Source organism: Vollenhovia emeryi, unplaced genomic scaffold (genome assembly GCF_000949405.1).
Source record: "Vollenhovia emeryi isolate VEMERY1.0 unplaced genomic scaffold, V.emery_V1.0 DF939210.1, whole genome shotgun sequence".
Classification (NCBI taxonomy): domain Eukaryota; kingdom Metazoa; phylum Arthropoda; class Insecta; order Hymenoptera; family Formicidae; genus Vollenhovia; species Vollenhovia emeryi.
The window spans coordinates 646,199-661,743 of NW_011967156.1; the positions used below are offsets into that span (position 1 = coordinate 646,199).

The 15,545-nt window shown below is 43.2% G+C and overlaps 2 protein-coding genes across 4 annotated transcripts in view; both read right to left on the reverse strand.

Moving 5' to 3' along the window:
* Positions 1 to 711: 711 nt before the first annotated feature.
* On the reverse strand, positions 712 to 4,970 carry LOC105561204 (phospholipase A-2-activating protein). Its single transcript, XM_012010975.1, has 6 exons — positions 4,685 to 4,970; positions 2,682 to 3,551; positions 2,276 to 2,606; positions 1,907 to 2,150; positions 1,380 to 1,819; positions 712 to 1,177 (listed from the first exon to the last, which is right to left on the reverse strand). The coding sequence occupies exons 1-6, from the start codon at positions 4,819 to 4,821 to the stop codon at positions 851 to 853; spliced, it is 2,349 nt and encodes a 782-aa protein (XP_011866365.1). The 5' UTR covers positions 4,822 to 4,970; the 3' UTR covers positions 712 to 850.
* A 1,123-nt stretch (positions 4,971 to 6,093) lies between these two features.
* LOC105561205 (membrane metallo-endopeptidase-like 1) overlaps positions 6,094 to 15,545 on the reverse strand; it is a 34,909-nt gene continuing 25,457 nt past the window's right edge. For 2 of the 3 annotated variants that reach the window (XM_012010977.1, XM_012010979.1), the window contains exons 3-10: positions 12,981 to 13,109; positions 12,497 to 12,742; positions 11,949 to 12,160; positions 11,565 to 11,741; positions 10,952 to 11,446; positions 10,304 to 10,595; positions 9,644 to 9,894; positions 6,094 to 8,424 (exon numbers count right to left, since the gene is read on the reverse strand). In XM_012010977.1, coding sequence (XP_011866367.1) covers positions 8,086 to 8,424; positions 9,644 to 9,894; positions 10,304 to 10,595; positions 10,952 to 11,446; positions 11,565 to 11,741; positions 11,949 to 12,160; positions 12,497 to 12,742; positions 12,981 to 13,109 — 2,141 coding nt within the window. In that variant the 3' untranslated portion in view covers positions 6,094 to 8,085. The remainder of the gene's footprint in view (positions 8,425 to 9,643; positions 9,895 to 10,303; positions 10,596 to 10,951; positions 11,447 to 11,564; positions 11,742 to 11,948; positions 12,161 to 12,496; positions 12,743 to 12,980; positions 13,110 to 15,545) is intronic. The other variant, XM_012010978.1, reaches the window with a different exon arrangement.

The window sequence follows — 15,545 nt, forward strand, 5'->3', positions numbered from 1 at the left end:
TCCCTGAATGGTCTACAAACTTTTGGAATAAGTTCCAGAGACCTAAGCAAGCAGAATTGTCCAATGAACATGGGGTCAGACACGCTTGCTTCTGGAGTTACGACGTTTCGAAGTTCCCTACAATAGCTGGAGAAATTATCACGTCAAATCGCATAGGTGTTACAAAGTTTATTTATTTTCTTGCTTTTGCCACGAACATAACAGGACAGTACACGCGCTATAGGAAATGTTCGAAATGGCCTCCGTTGAGTTTCAAAGAAGCCTGCGCACGTCGTCGCATTGACTGGCAAACCCGTTGGAAAATTATAATACCTGGTGTGTTACGGATGGTGTCGCAGCCGTCCACGATCCGCTGGCGAAGAGTTGCTACGTCTGGTACTGAGATAGAATAAACAAGGGTTTTCAATAAATAAACTTTATTGAATAACTAACACCTATGCGATTTTACGCGATAATTTCTCCAGGCATTAGTAGGGAACTTCGAAACGTCTAACTCCAGAAGCAAGGTTTCCGACCCCATGTTCATGGGACATTTCTGCTTGTTTAGGTCCCTGGAACTTATTCCAAAAGTTTGTACAGACCATTCAGGGACACCCTGTATTTCTCCAACGTAGGGTAATGCAACTGTTGTAATAATCCAGCAATTATGGTACAAATCTATTTTTTAGACGTGCCATAATGAGGGGAATATATATATTTAAATGATGAATGTTAGTCGCATAAAAAATGTATTTATTTTTTACGATTGAGCAACCGAGCTGCAAAACATGCGTACACGTGCATACTTATTTATTTATAACTGTATTTTATATATTAATTTATGAGCAACGTATCTCATCTCATAAATATATTAGATAATCAAATCGATAATCTGCTTGGAACAGTTTACCACTTTGTTGGACGTATTGCGCTCGGTTGTGCTCTCCGATAGAGTTCTAAGAACATTCAAAGCGGTCTCCGATTGTCGTACAGCGCTAATTAATTCATTACGATCATTGGGATCTGGTGTAGCAGCTAATAACGTTCCTAGTCCAACTAAAGCTCTGAATATTGCCTCAGGTTCCTTCAAATTGGGCAATATGGTAAATAATACATTTAGAGCTCTCGTCCTACCAGGTCCGTCATTATATTTGTTTAGCGCTACGATCAGATTCAATATGTAAGTCGACATTGCAACCTACAACATAAGATCGCAATCTGTAAGCTCACCCCTTTGCAGATCTTACATCGTTTTCAGTTTTCACCCAGTATCACGTCATGTTAAAATATTAATAAAATAAAAAATTGCCCTCACAACAATTATTCTATCAATAATTTGTGTGATTTAGGCCCTTGAAAGTTCTTTTGTGTTTATTATTTTAGTAACTGATGTGACATACCTGATTGTGTCTATCTCCAAGGGACTGTAGATCCAGCAGAGACTTTAGTATCTCGTCCTTATAATCCAGACAGAGTTTTTCTCCCTTTTCATGCTGGACCATATTGGCTATCAGACGGAAGGTGAGCATTTGATTGCAGGGAAATGCGTCGGATTTGATATGCCTTCTTATGATTGGAATCAGCTCCTCCGTACACAGTTCGTCGTTTACTTCCTTATGGAGTATAGTGAGTCTCGCTATATCGAGAACTGGGAATACCGTGTCGTTCGGCCAATTTATAAGACTCTTTAGTGCACTGATAGCACTGGTCCTAACTTCTTTAGACACTTGCTTGTAATTTTTTACAAGCTCATTTATCGCGTCTTCCTTCTCCTCTGGTATTTTATATATATTTTCTTCTTTATTATCTAAGTATTTAGAATTTAACTCGTGCAACTTGCCTGCAATCGTAAATATTTTACTAAAAATTATGTAAATTTATAGTGCATCTCTATTGTATCAAATCATCTTAAACAAGTCTTAATTACCCAAAATAGCAGTTGAATTTGCTTGTTCAAACTTTAAATACCTCAAGTGAGGTATATAAGAGGGAGCTACGGCTTCGTTGGAAGAACTAAACGTCGATGATTGTGCACCGACATCGGGTGTACTAGACGACGATGTTCCTGACCCGGGAACGTATCGGTTTTCTCCTGTAAATGGATCTACATATTGCGATCCAGCATTCAAAATAGGGGCTGGCTCAGAATTCTTCACTATGAAATTTGCAACCTGAAATGTATAAATTACATCACAATTATTTTCAGATTTACAATTTTAGAATATTTTTAAATAAATGAGGTTACACTTGTCATTGGACAATATTGACAAAATTGCACACTTTTTAAAGTCTATACCTGATCTAAAAATAATTGACTGAGATTATTGTCATGAAGGAACTTCTGGGCGACGTGCCAGGGATCCTGGCCCTTGTTATATGGGAGTTTCAAAGGTGGCACACCGTCCTGTATGTCGACTGAGAAGACATAATCGTATTCTATGCCGTTGTAAAGTTGCTTTCCGGAGGTGGCTGCGGTACCGCCGGACGCGCCCATCACATCGCCAATTTTTATCCACCGTTGTTCGCTTTGCGACCAACTGTACGCCCTAACCGCGTCCCCTTCGTTCACTATCTTCGTTTGGCCGTCTCTTTGGCCGGGCTGCAGGAGAACTTTCGAATCTGGCAAACTGTACACATAAAAATTAATTACAACTGATTACAAATCAAAATAACTTATCTTATTGAAAGTGGAGTGTACTTACTCTTTTATACTGATGTCTCCGATTGCCTGCTGCGCATTCAGACTCGTATTCGCTACTTCCTTCTCAAACGCTTCCAACGTCTCCATATTTGCGTGACGTTCGGGATCGGACGAGAATATCCTGACGGCCCCGTCGGAGCTCCCGGCGACTATGTCGCCATTCGACAACAAATCGATGCACCATACCGACTGCGTTGGCAGAACAATGGTCTGCTTCAATTCTGCATTGTACCATATTCTGATAGTCCTGTCCTCCCCAGCTGAATAGACGTAGACACCGTTCGGGACGGCTGCTATACTGTAGATATAATTCTCGTGGCCGCAATAAGTGCCTAAACATACTCCAAGCTTGGCGTCCCAGTGCCTTATAGTGGCGTCGTTCGCGCAAGTTAGGAACTCGTTCTCCTTAATGTCAACTATGTCGCGGACGCAGTCGGTGTGCCCCGATAACTTGTGCTGCACCGAGCCGTCCATCGACCACACTATTATCGACTTGTCGGCCGAGCCGCTTATTATGCTACCGTTCAACAGATCCGCCACGCACCACACCGCGGCGGTGTGACCCACGAGGTCCAGCTGCGGCTTGCTCAGGTCCCTCATGTCCCACAGTTTGGCGGTGAGATCCCAGGAACTCGAGAGGAACGTGCCCTCCCGCTTGCCGGTCCTCAATTTACATACGTTGTTCTCGTGCGCCTGCAACGTACGAGCGGGCTCCGTCTCGTCCGCCACGTAGACGCATATGGTGTTGTCGTGGCCGCCGGTGATGATGTAACCCTTGGGGTCTCTCTCCGACGGGTTTATAATGCACACCGAACTGACAAAGTTGGAGTGGCCCGTCAACGTTGCGCTCTGCTCGTACTCGTTACCTTTCCTGCAAACGTTCTCAGCGTCAGTAAGGCGCCTGGAGTTGTCAGGCTGATCTACAACGCGCTCCTTGCGTCTAAAGCGTTATTCTCTGTGGCCTACAAATACGTTTAAGAAGTTTGCGCAGGTTGACAAGTTTTATTTTAAGTATATCGATTTGCTTACACGAAATAGAACGCGTCCTATCGCACATTGTAGATCAGGCTTTACAAAGGCATTTTCCAGCAAGAGAAACACAAGTGGAACGACACAACGGCACGTTTCCTCAAGTGTTAAAGGATCAAACTATGTCTCTTGCGTAATTCCTCGCAATTAGAGGTGATTTTCAACATCAACATTCAGTCGAGAGACCCGTCCATGTACACTAGGAATCACCGATGCCCTGACACATGAGTCTGTACACATATCAACACATTTATACACTTTGCATATACATAAGCTGCGTTCGGAAATGTTACTCGAGTGCCCCAGTGTATCGTTTTATCCTTGTTTACCACTCGGTGAGCAACGGGAAATGTATGTATGTGTCTTACACCTGCCTAAATTAACATGGAAAGGCATCGGCGACTCCTAGTGTACGTGCACGCTTAATCTCGCGCAGAGGAACGTATCTCTCGTGAAAGAGTTGGGGCCCGGACTGCGACTAGTCATTAGTCAGAAGTCAAAACTATACAGTTTATACGAAAGGTTTGTTTTCTGTTCCTGCACTGGTGAACTGGTGCAGTAAGCTAGAACGAGAAAATATATTCCTGACTAAAGATACCAATCAACCTGTATCTTTTATGGAAAAGCTGCAAGTTGATTGCTTATGCGTCTTCTTGGAACCAGAACTTGGATACTGTTCTTGGACCGTGGACACAAGGCTTTACTCTAATTGCACTAGTTCAGAAAACAAATCTATAGACACCTAGTTCTGACCAACGACCCATCGTAGACCTTTGACCATCAGCGAAGAGACTGGATAACACAAACAGTTCGCGGGACCCGAGGGCGCCCTTGCTCTCCGACCCGGTGGAGATAACCTCAAAAACCCCCGCGACTCTTTTTAACGAAAATCGCACGAGAACGGGGGAGGAGGGGAGAAGGGGGAGGCGGACTCGGATCACCGCTGGACAGAGCTGGACGGAATCCGCTACCAACCCGGTCGGTCGCCACACGCGCGCAGTCTTGTCCCGGGAGACGGACACGACGGTGCCGTCGAGTAAGGTCGCCACCGCTCTGACGTCGGCGCTGTGGCCGCGCAGCACGCTGCTCAGCTTGTACGGCGGCCTGTCCATCGCTTGGCGCGCGTAGCTCGCGTCGGTCCCTGCGGGCGGCGGTCGATCCGGTTCCAATTTCGCGAGGTCCTCGCGCGCGAGAGAAGACACGGCCACTCGCTCCTCTCGCACCGCGCGCGCGCTCCTTTGTTCCACGAGCGGCCGCGAGTCCGCGAGCGCCGGCGATGACGGACGCAATCGGGGGCGCGCGCATGCGCGTGCGGTACCGTGCGTCAGTAGCGCGCGCCGTTCCTTCGAGATCGCGCGCACCCTCGTCCCCCTCCGTTGCGGCTACCTGCATATTTGATAGAATCGCTATTCTATTTATTTTTCATGTCATTTTCGGCCGCGCGATATTCGCCCCCCGTTGAATCTTTCAGCGGGTCCTCGTCGGCGCCAGAGCGGAAGCTGCGCGCCGCGCGCGGATCCGTCGGGCGGCGCAGCCGCCGCCGCCGCCGCCATCTTGCTCTCGCGCCGTTCGAAAGCGCTCGCCCGCGCCTTTCCGCGCTTTCGCGTCGAGGAAGCCGCGTCGCGCTCTTGCGAAAGAGGTACGTACATCGCGTCCAGGTAGTCGGAGAAGGTATCCAATCCGCGTACGGTATCGGCAATACCGAATGGACCCGCGAAACGTCGTTGCGCCGCTACGCGGGCTGTCGAATCCGGCGTTGCACGCGCAACAGGCGCGCAACGGTAAGCCGCTTCTGGAAGTTCGCCGCGTGCCCGCTCTCGCCCGCGAGTAACGGACTCCGGTGCGTCGGTCGATCGCGGCCGCGAGGGCTTCGGACGTAATTCGCGTCGCCATAACGTCACCGGAAACTGCGATTCGCGAGAAAATCCCCCCCCGAGTCGAGGTACCGGGCGACAAGGTTAGTGAACGGCATCGAGCGCGCTGCTCCGCGACTTCTTTCAACTTCCACGCGCGGCCGCGGGCGCTGGAGATCGCGAGCTGCGAGGAGATCGGAAGGACCGTCCCGTCGTCTACCCCGAAGGGCATCGTCGCGGAGTCGCTCGACGACGAGTTGGCGGCATCGAGCGCGCGTCTCCGCGACCTTCAATTCCCTCGCGCGGCCGCCGAAAATTGCGACCTGCAAGGAGATCGGAAGGACCGTCCCGCCATTTTTTTTCCGAAGGGCATCCCGAGGTAAGTGGCGGCATCGAGCGCGTCTGCCTTCGCGACATCTTGAAATCTCCTCGGGCGCGCCCGAAAATTTGCGCTGCCCTGTGCATTCCAGAAGCGAGCGGCGTCTTCCTGGGGGAAACGCGCGAGCGCGCAAAGGTACAACGCCATCAAGCTTACATGAAGTTTTCCTGTATTAAATTCTTACATTCAACAGAGAAACAAAAAAACCTTACAAGGTACATACGTTTCTGCTTAGACTTACGGCGATTAACTTATCGGCCATCGTAATAAATACGAGAAATACGTTTAAGGGAGAGGAGCGAAGAGAGGGGGGGGGGGGGAAGATATGGCGCACGGTAAAAATGCGGACGTAAGGGACGTAACACGGTGGAAAGCGATTGCGAGGAATCCCGGTTCGATCGCTCGCAGTTAAACAGCTACGCTTAATACTTGTGTAATAAGTTGTTCCAGGTGTATTCTCGCGATTCTCTACGACTAAACGGACCTTACGATCGACGGGAAACAAAAGTTATCGCGCTGAATTATCGGAATTCGCAGGTAAATGTACGACTATGCGGGGTGCAGATCGTAGAATATTGAGAATCGTCCTGCTCCTGCACGTTCCATTTGAATTCAAACAAGCAACGAATCTTTGTAAATTTTTCCTGCGTGGTTTGAACGTCGCGTTAAGCGGACCTCGGTTTTTTTTTCTTCGCTGGAAATTCAACTTGCGATCTAATTGCTACTCGATAATACTACGAAATAATACTCGACATAAAACAGCTGCAACAAACGATAGCTTCCGAGGTTTTTTTTTCGTATAAAAAAGAAAGGAATACCTAAAACTCGAAGAATTTTCATGCCGCTCCGCCCGGGTTCCTTTCTCGTGTCGCCGATTTTGCGAGCCATCCTCTGTACAGTGCGCGCCGTTATTATTTATCCTAGCGTCAACGGAATACTTGAAAATTCACCCTAAAAAGCGAGACTCAACAAGATTGTCAACGATAAAAAAAAGCTAATTCTTAACAAAGCTGCCAACATCTCTTTTACCACACACATATATATATATATATATATCTCTCTCAACCATAAAAACTAGTAGCTACACTTAGGGCGCATTAGAGAACAATTAAACTGAATTTTCTCCGTAACAATCTAAGACCGTCGACAAACGTTGTCGCCGGTGCAGGAATCGGCAATGCTTAACACGCCGAAAACAGTTAAGCGGTACAACTTCGTATAACCAATAGCTCCGTTATCATCTTCTTTCTATTTACAACGTAACGCGCGTCCCCCGCGACATGTTTCTCCTTATAAAAGTTTACCAAAAAACGATACATAATGCATGTGTGCGTTCCACATGTCTAAGATCGCGCGGGTCGATCTCCGTGGACCTCCCCCCGCGGATTTCCCCGGAGAGCGCTTCCCATTTGCATACTCCGTACTGTCGCGAAATTTCAGTTCTTGCTCTCGAGCAGCGGCACCGACAAAATTCCCCGCTGCGGCAAATGTCGCACGGCAGGACACTATGAGGGCGGGAAACAAGCTACCGTATCCTGCTAGCTATGAGATCGACGACTCCATTACATCCGTTAACCTTAGAAGCGACAGTGCGAATATTCGAGAGAGAGAGAGAGACAATAAATAAATAATCGCATGTAATTTTTCATAAATAGGACAAGACAAACAAGGTTTCGTGGCCGAGAGGCACAGTGCTATCCTGTCTTCTTGGAAAGCATGGGTGTTTCGGCGCTGAGCAGCTAGGAATAAAATTTGGTTGCTTCGCTGTTAAATTCGTGATGAGTCAAATTTGATGCAATGAGCAGTCGCCACTGCTCAATATGTTATCATTTTTAATTATCGCGGATAGTACAATTTATTATTTTAACAAAAATTGTTAAAAAAACAACTGCAGCTCTTGTTCAACCCATTTGAGACGTATGCTTTCTTTTAGCTCCGCTGCTTAATTAAATTAACGACATTGAACAGGAGCAGTGGCGGCTACTCATCGAGTTAAAATTTGACACTACAAATTTAACGGTGCTCAACAGAAGTAACAGGTGTGTGTGTGTGTGTGGAATTGTAACTTCTAAGGTTAAAAAACGGAGTCGGCCAGCGTCGCTGTGTTCGCGGTGTACCTCGCCGACTCTGTGTACGCCCGCGATCTACCACACGGTACATTTCTTCTCGGGATTCATCCTGGAGCCGACCGGGCAATTGAAGTCGCGCGAGAACTCCTCCATGTTCGACAGCGGACCGCGAACGCGGAACTCGCTCGGGCTGTGGAAGCCCGTCGTGATCCGCAGCTTCATCGCCTCCGGCCGGTACTTGCTGCACCAGGAGTTGGCCGCGCTTATCCAGAACAACTGCTCCGGGCTGTACGGCAGGCCCGGCAATCTCGGCTCCGGTTTGTTACGCTTCACCCACTCTCTGTACGCGAAATAGGCCTCCTTTATGCCACCGTTGTCCGCGATGTTCTCACCCTGGGTGTTTATCCCGTTCAGCTGTAAGAGCGCAAAATATACTGTGGCCAAGTTCCAATCTAGAAAATATTTCTATATAGTCGCGCGAAAGAAGTCGCGATATTCCCCTAGTAGCAAAATGCATTGGCTAAACATTGGCTAAATATTGGCCCAATGTTATATTAGAAACGCATTGGCCGATATTGTTCAACGTAAAGCCAATATTGCGCCAATATATTGTGCTACTAGGGTCTTTTACGGGAGTTGGGGAATGTTAACTTGTTCTATGCCAGCGTATCTTAAACTGGGGGTCGTGACTCCAAGAGGGATCAGAGGAATTGCGAAATAATAATTTTACAAAATGTTTTATACGAATTTTCCTTTAACTGAGCGAAAGCCCCGCTCTGCCTTATTGAATTATTGCAAGAAGTTCGCAAAGTATTAATTTTACTTTGTTTATGTCTGTGAGAATCGCGGGTTTAAAAAGTTTGACAAACGATGCTCTATATGTTAACATTTACAGAAACATCCGCGGTTTGTGTGTTGTATTAATTACTAAATTATATTCTTTATCCCATCGCAAAAAGAATAATTCAACAATTTCGCTGACAAATTGTCTCGCGCGTCTCAATTTATCTAGCAAAACGTGCGTCTTGTTTCGCTTAGAACTGTAACAAACATACGATACGTTTTAAAGATACTGCGTAGCTTGCTTTTGACCTCGTTACATTTTTTTCTTCAGTTAGCTTGCTGACTTTAATTTTGTACGGAGACTTAATGGAATATTACGAAAGTTCTCTTATCACTAGTTACTTCTGTTATCATTGTCATTATTCTTATCGTGTATGAATATTCCATTGTGACGTTCTCATAGTATTGCAATACGAATAAACGTTAGCTCGAACGATTATTATTTTTGCAAAGACAGTAAGCTTTTATCTATTGCGTATTTATCAGCGATTTATCAGCGAATCGGGAAAGATGTCATAGCAATTTTGACCATTTTGCAAATTGCAATTCGTACTTGTTGTCAGTGACGTCATAAAGAAAATAGCTTTCAATTGTCGTTGAAAGTTATTTTGTTTATGACGTCACTGACAACAAGTACGAATTGCGAAACAATTTGCTCCACACGGCTGAAGTTTCTTCATATTTTACCGATATATCTTTATAAATTAAATTCTGCCAAGTTAAAAATATAAAAAAATTTTGACGTAGCAGGGGAATAAATACCGAAATAAACATGTAAAATTTATCTTACGTTCAATCCAACGTCTTTCACGGTGTAATTTCCATACTGATGAATTATACATTCGGCCTTCTTGAGATAACGCTTCTTCGTCTCTGACTGCCACCAGTCCACGAGATTACCTTCCTTATTAAATTGTCTACCTTGGTCGTCAAAACCGTGAGTAATCTCATGGCCAATGACAAAACCGATGGCACCGTAATTCATGTAGCGTGGACGGTCATTGCTGAAGAATGCACCTTGTAATATACCCGCCGGGAATTCTACGAGAAAAAAATAAAAGAATGACTTGGCGAATGAGGAGCCAAACTAATATAATCATGAATTTGATATAACGCTTATTCAATTTCATAAAGATAATAATCCAGTATTTATTTCTTGATATATTTACACTGACAAAAAATTTTTTTTAACTAAGTATTGCAAGTAGATTTACCTAAAATAATTTTTTTACTGAAGTAAATATTTATTCTATTTAAATAAAAATATAAAATTTCAAGTAAATCTATGTATTATCTTAAGTAAATTAATTTAAATCATTACATTTTCTACATTCAAATAAAGATATATTTGATAAAGAATAATATTCTTGAATAAAGTAATATTTTTTTTGATTAAGTTATTTTTTTTATCAGTGTATATGTGTGGGATCGTTTGTACTTAAATACTTACGAATACTGTTCTCGATCGACGAGTAAAACGCATTGACGATAGCTGGTCTTGCATGACTTATCCATTCTGTCTTATTTACTGGCTGTCTCAGTCTGCCAAATGAGAAATTTGTTCCAAACATGGACAAGTTAAAAATACTTCCTACGTAATCGTCAGCACTTAATTCAAGTCCCTCGTAAAATTTCTCGAGCTTTCTGTCGTCCAACAGCTCGTTTGGATAGGCGATATGCGAAGCCATGCCGGCTGCTTTTTCTAAAGCGTTTGCTCTGGTCTTCTCATCCATCCAGTCCACCTAAGAACATGTGCAATTTTGAAAACTTATCAACTTTCACGCTGTATTATAGAGATTTTGACAATTAATATCTTTAACCCATATCCCTTAAAATCAGGCTAACTAAATCCCATTTCTCCAACATTTTAATTTATTGATAAAGACGCATCTGACAAGATTTAACCTGACAATTTTTTAAGCATGTTTCTTTAATGTTAATTTATTGTAATTTGTAGATAACGACAGAAATGCTATAAGAAAGAAAAAGAAAGAGAGGCTTTAAGTTTTGAGATTCCACTCACAGATAAAGAAAATGTCAAAGTATCACGATATATTTTCATGTTCTTCATAATTTCCATTTTTGTATATTCTCTTACCTTCTTCAGAATCTTTATGAACTCCTGCCTGATATCGTCGACCATTTCGAGCGCAGCGTTCTTCGCGTCCTCTTTAAAGTACTTCCTTACGTACATCGAGCCGACACTAATTCCCATGCTGCCGGATACGATGTCCACGCATTCCTTCCATCTCGGCTCTCTCTCTGTCTTGCCGTTTAACTCCACAGTGTATTTCAGCTGTCTCTTCCGGATGTCATCCGTCAAGTAGCTGACTGACGCGGCAGTCGCTCTCCAAAGCGCATAGTTTGCCTGCACCCGCTTTGGCGTCGTGGTGATCAGTTTTTCAAAGTCTTTCAGATAGCTGGGCACATTTACGATTACTATCTCGTCTTGTTGTAGTTGCGCTTGCGGCGCGAGGATGGTGTTAAAGTATTCCCACCACGGTATGCTAGGATAAGCCGCGGACAGCTGGTTCACAGTCATTGGATTGTAGAGGAGAGTCACGTTGCGTCGTTTCTCATTCGGCAGGGAGATCTACGTGGCATATTTAATCGATCACCGTGAATCCCAATCGATTTGAAAACAATTTCTCATCAATTCATGTTCTATCTAGAGTTACTTCGTATCGGTTAACAGACTAGGGTTAACTTACATTCGCGAGCTTGATTTCAAATTCAAGCGACTCTTTCAGTTCTGCCTGAGCTCGGCTCGGATTGGCACCGAGAATCACAGCGATGTCCACCATGTATTTGTAATATGCCTGAACGATTTTGTCGTTGAAGCCTTTCGACAGATATTCACGCGAGAGACCGAGCGCTGCTTGATCGAGCTATAAAAATTCACAATTTCTGTTCAGCGTGCATTGGCTCGAGACAAATGCCATATATATTTGGCTCAGAGAAAAAAAGATCACGACTTACATCTCACTTGGCTTACTATCATTTCATTTTACATATCAATTTATACTCATAAATTATGGTCTTCGTTCAGCGTTTGTTCCGAATCCCGTGTTCAGAATAATTTGTTTTGCGCTTACGTCGATCAAGCGTCTCGAGTTGTTCTTCAGGTCGACACTGACGCCGAAATCGATGAAGTAATCAACGGAATAGCCCTGCCTGCGGAATCTGTAGACGGAATCTTTCCAAGTGAAGTCGCCCTCGTTCCATCTCGCGCCGTCCAGAACGGGCCAGCCACCGAGTTTCCTTAGGTCGTCCAGTAATGGTGTCAAGCCTCTCTCCTCGATGAGGGCTGGAAGAAACAGCAGACATAAGAATAAAATAAAAATTTCTTTTTATTTTCATCATCTTTTCTTCAACGGTGTTACGTGTGGTTTTTAAAAATAAGTCGAATTTGCAAAAACAACTGCATTGCATTAATTTTGTGTAAAAATAGTATCTCAATTAAATTATTTTTCGAAAGAATTCTAGCACGATCGGTCAGCTCTTTGCACGATTTCATTAAATTATCACTGTATAATTTACAGTTATATAAATTTTGCTACGATTTTATTGGATCCATTGAACGAGACTGTTGCTATTTTCGAGTTTGGTGATTTATATTGAATTCCATGTCACGGCTGCTTACTTTTGTTCATGCAGGCTTTGTACAGGTTTTTGACGAGTCTAAATGGTTTCGGCTCATTCGGAAGACTCTCCTCTTCGATACTTAACCGTAGCTGTTCTTCGAGATCGTCAACGATAATAGAGAACGTATTCACGCTAGTTTTATCGTCTGGAATAATCGTAGACTCGATGAAGCTGCCGCAGGCGAATTTGTAAAAGTCGTCACAGGGCTCCACATCAGGATTCAAGTTTTTCAGTATTTTAGAGGCTGCGATGTGCACATTAGCGGATTAGTACAATCCAGTGTTTCCATACGAAGTAAATTCTTACTAAGATATCGAATATTTAAGGTTTTTTACATTTTGGTGAAGAACAATATGAATTATCGAATGAAAAAGTATCTCTGAACATAAATATATTGGTATCGGTTACGATATTCAAACTCGCTAAAAGAATTATATTTAGATGATAGAAAATTGCAAAGTTTCGCCGTATATTTTACTAACCTGTGTGAACGCATCCAGATGTTAAACATACATCATTGCATTTCGCTCCTTTTGGTATCGCGTTCTTCGATGTTTCCGAACCGCTTAACGCCTCGGCTGTGGACGGTAGCATCTCTACGTTAGCAGTATCTGTTCTCGTGCGGATGTAGGTGCGATTGCAGGTGCGAAAAAAAAATGCATAACAGCGACAAATTAATGGACGTGAAGCATGGGGACACACAAGCTGCGATAAAACTTCAATTGCACATACAATAAAATCATTTCTGTCGCAAATTGCTAGCATGCATTGCATATTGTGCTGTTTACGTATATTTTCGTGTGTGATTAAATCATTAATCCACTTTATCAAAAATGTAGGACAATCTTTCTTCCGGATTTTTGGAAACTATTATAAATATTGGAAAAGTATTTTAAAAATAAGATATTTCTCTTGTATCAGCGAAATTTGATTAATTGTTTATACGTGTCAATCAATTCTAGAAGACGCATTTTATTTAGAAAAACGGGCTTTCTAACAATAAGTCAGATGCAAGAATTACTTTGTATATCAAGAAATCAATTTCTCCCTCGCTTTTGAAAAAGTATCTCTATTATAAAAGGCGCGTGAGGATTTATAAAAAAGTAAATTTTTCTATTAAAACATACTCATAGAATAGAGCAAGATTTATAATTGCGATCCTCTCGCTCAATTCAATTTGCGTAAACGTCGCGTGCTGATTCACCTATTATTATCTCTCGCGTCGGTCCGCGCGTGTATTCGCTACACGTGCTAACGCGTATAGGGCAAGCAACATCTACCAAACGCAACGTCAAAAACCACCGAGCGCTGACTAAGTTCCGTACCCCCGTCGATTTTTTTTTTAATACGCTCCGAAAATACCTCGAATGCGTCAGTAATGACGCTTTCGCGGGCCCAATGCCAGATCGACGCGCAATGAAAATATTAGATCATGGGGGGTGTGCGCGTCGTAAACTGGCGCGATTACGCGCTTTAACGGCCTGTTACATTAATGCAAACACACGCACGGCGAGTGAGTAATTATGAAAATAACGTTCGCACCGTAGAAATATCAAAAGGCGCCAGAATCACCCTTTCGTTGACGTCACTTCGAAGTGCACGTCATGAATTTCGCCGTGACTTTTGTTTAGGATGCCCACCGCTTACCCGCGAATTTGTTTGAGACGCTCGTTATATTAAATATACGTTGCTGATCAAATGGTAGAGCCTTTTGCAACCCAATGCGGAAGAATTTTCGTAACGTAATTTTCTTTCTCCCGTTTAATGAGCGGGTGGAGCACTCGGGGCACGAGGCGCCAACGTAGAAATAAAGTTTACGACGACCGCGCTGCAATTACGCGTCTTACTTTCGCACAGTTAAAATTTTTTACGACGCGAGTACGTACCGTTACCGAACGGCTTCGATCGTAAACGCATTCATCGCTTGTTGCATTAAAAAGCGTGGATCGTCCTCTCGGGATATCAAAGAAACGCGATGCATGTGGATTCGTTAAGTATCGATAAAACAATCGTGGCGATACTTGTAACGGTAATTAAAGGCGTATAATTTAAGTACCTACGTTAAAATCTCCATTAACATCTTCCCGGGGAAAAATTAATTTAGCTTTCTTATTGGCACAACTGTTATTATACATTTCACGTATTCTACTTCAAACAGCATTTAATTTGCAAATGAATAATTCGCTTCGCACGAGACACGTAACGGACAGTGAAAATTCTATCTGTTTTCAGAAATTATGTGTACATTTTTATAAGCATCAGAAATGTGTCACTTCTTACGAAATTTTTTAACGTAAACTTTTCGTGTTTATCGCATCAGAATTTGCACACAATTGTTTGAGGAATTAAAGTCAGATTTTTTGTTGTTGCAAATTGCGTACGCGTAAGCTATTACAGGAGTCTGCCATTGCCATGTGTGTGTCTCGCAGGGAATTATGATTTGCTCGTCACTAGCAATTTCGCTTCAAGTATTAATGCAATTGGATGATGTTAAGTAATGTCTTTGTCGCAACACGAGACGGACGTACATCTTGGGATGTCGGTGCATGATACTTTGCTATTACGTGTGCAGGATCGGACTTACGGATTTAGATTGCAACAGGTAAAACGAGATTCTTGTCTGTTCGAAAAATTGCAAGGATATCATTGGGAAGAAAAAAATGATTAATTTTGTATTAATTTTTCATGTTTTACGCAGTTGCGAAAATCGTTCGTACCTTAAGAGCAAGGGAAGCGGCTTTATTCAAATAAATCCGATCCTGCATGTGCAGAAATGTCATAAGTTTACACAGTTAAAGGACATAAATACTTTCACGAGTAACGACAACATAAATGCGAAACATATTATATGTTTAGATCTTCGTTTAAGATCGCAGGCTTATTCTGATGCAAGATAAATGGATATCACGAGAAAAACCGAACAAAATTGCATTAGTTAATTTATATTAAATGTTAGAATGCTAGAGACATTTAGAATCATGTAGATTGCGTCCTATAAAAGTTTCTCTTCTCCACTTGCAAACTTAAGAGAAATATTTCAGTATCTC

Bases quoted from the DNA above. Each gene is read 5' to 3' on its own strand.
- LOC105561204 (XM_012010975.1), bottom strand. From the start codon at position 4,821: ATGGACAGGCCGCCGTACAAGCTGAGCAGCGTGCTGCGCGGCCACAGC. The intron at 3,552-4,684 runs GTTGGTAGCGGA...GAACGTTTGCAG, and splicing joins CGCGTGTGGCGACCGACCGG to GAAAGGTAACGAGTACGAGC. The intron at 2,607-2,681 runs GTAAGTACACTC...TTATGTGTACAG, and splicing joins GGAGACATCAGTATAAAAGA to TTTGCCAGATTCGAAAGTTC.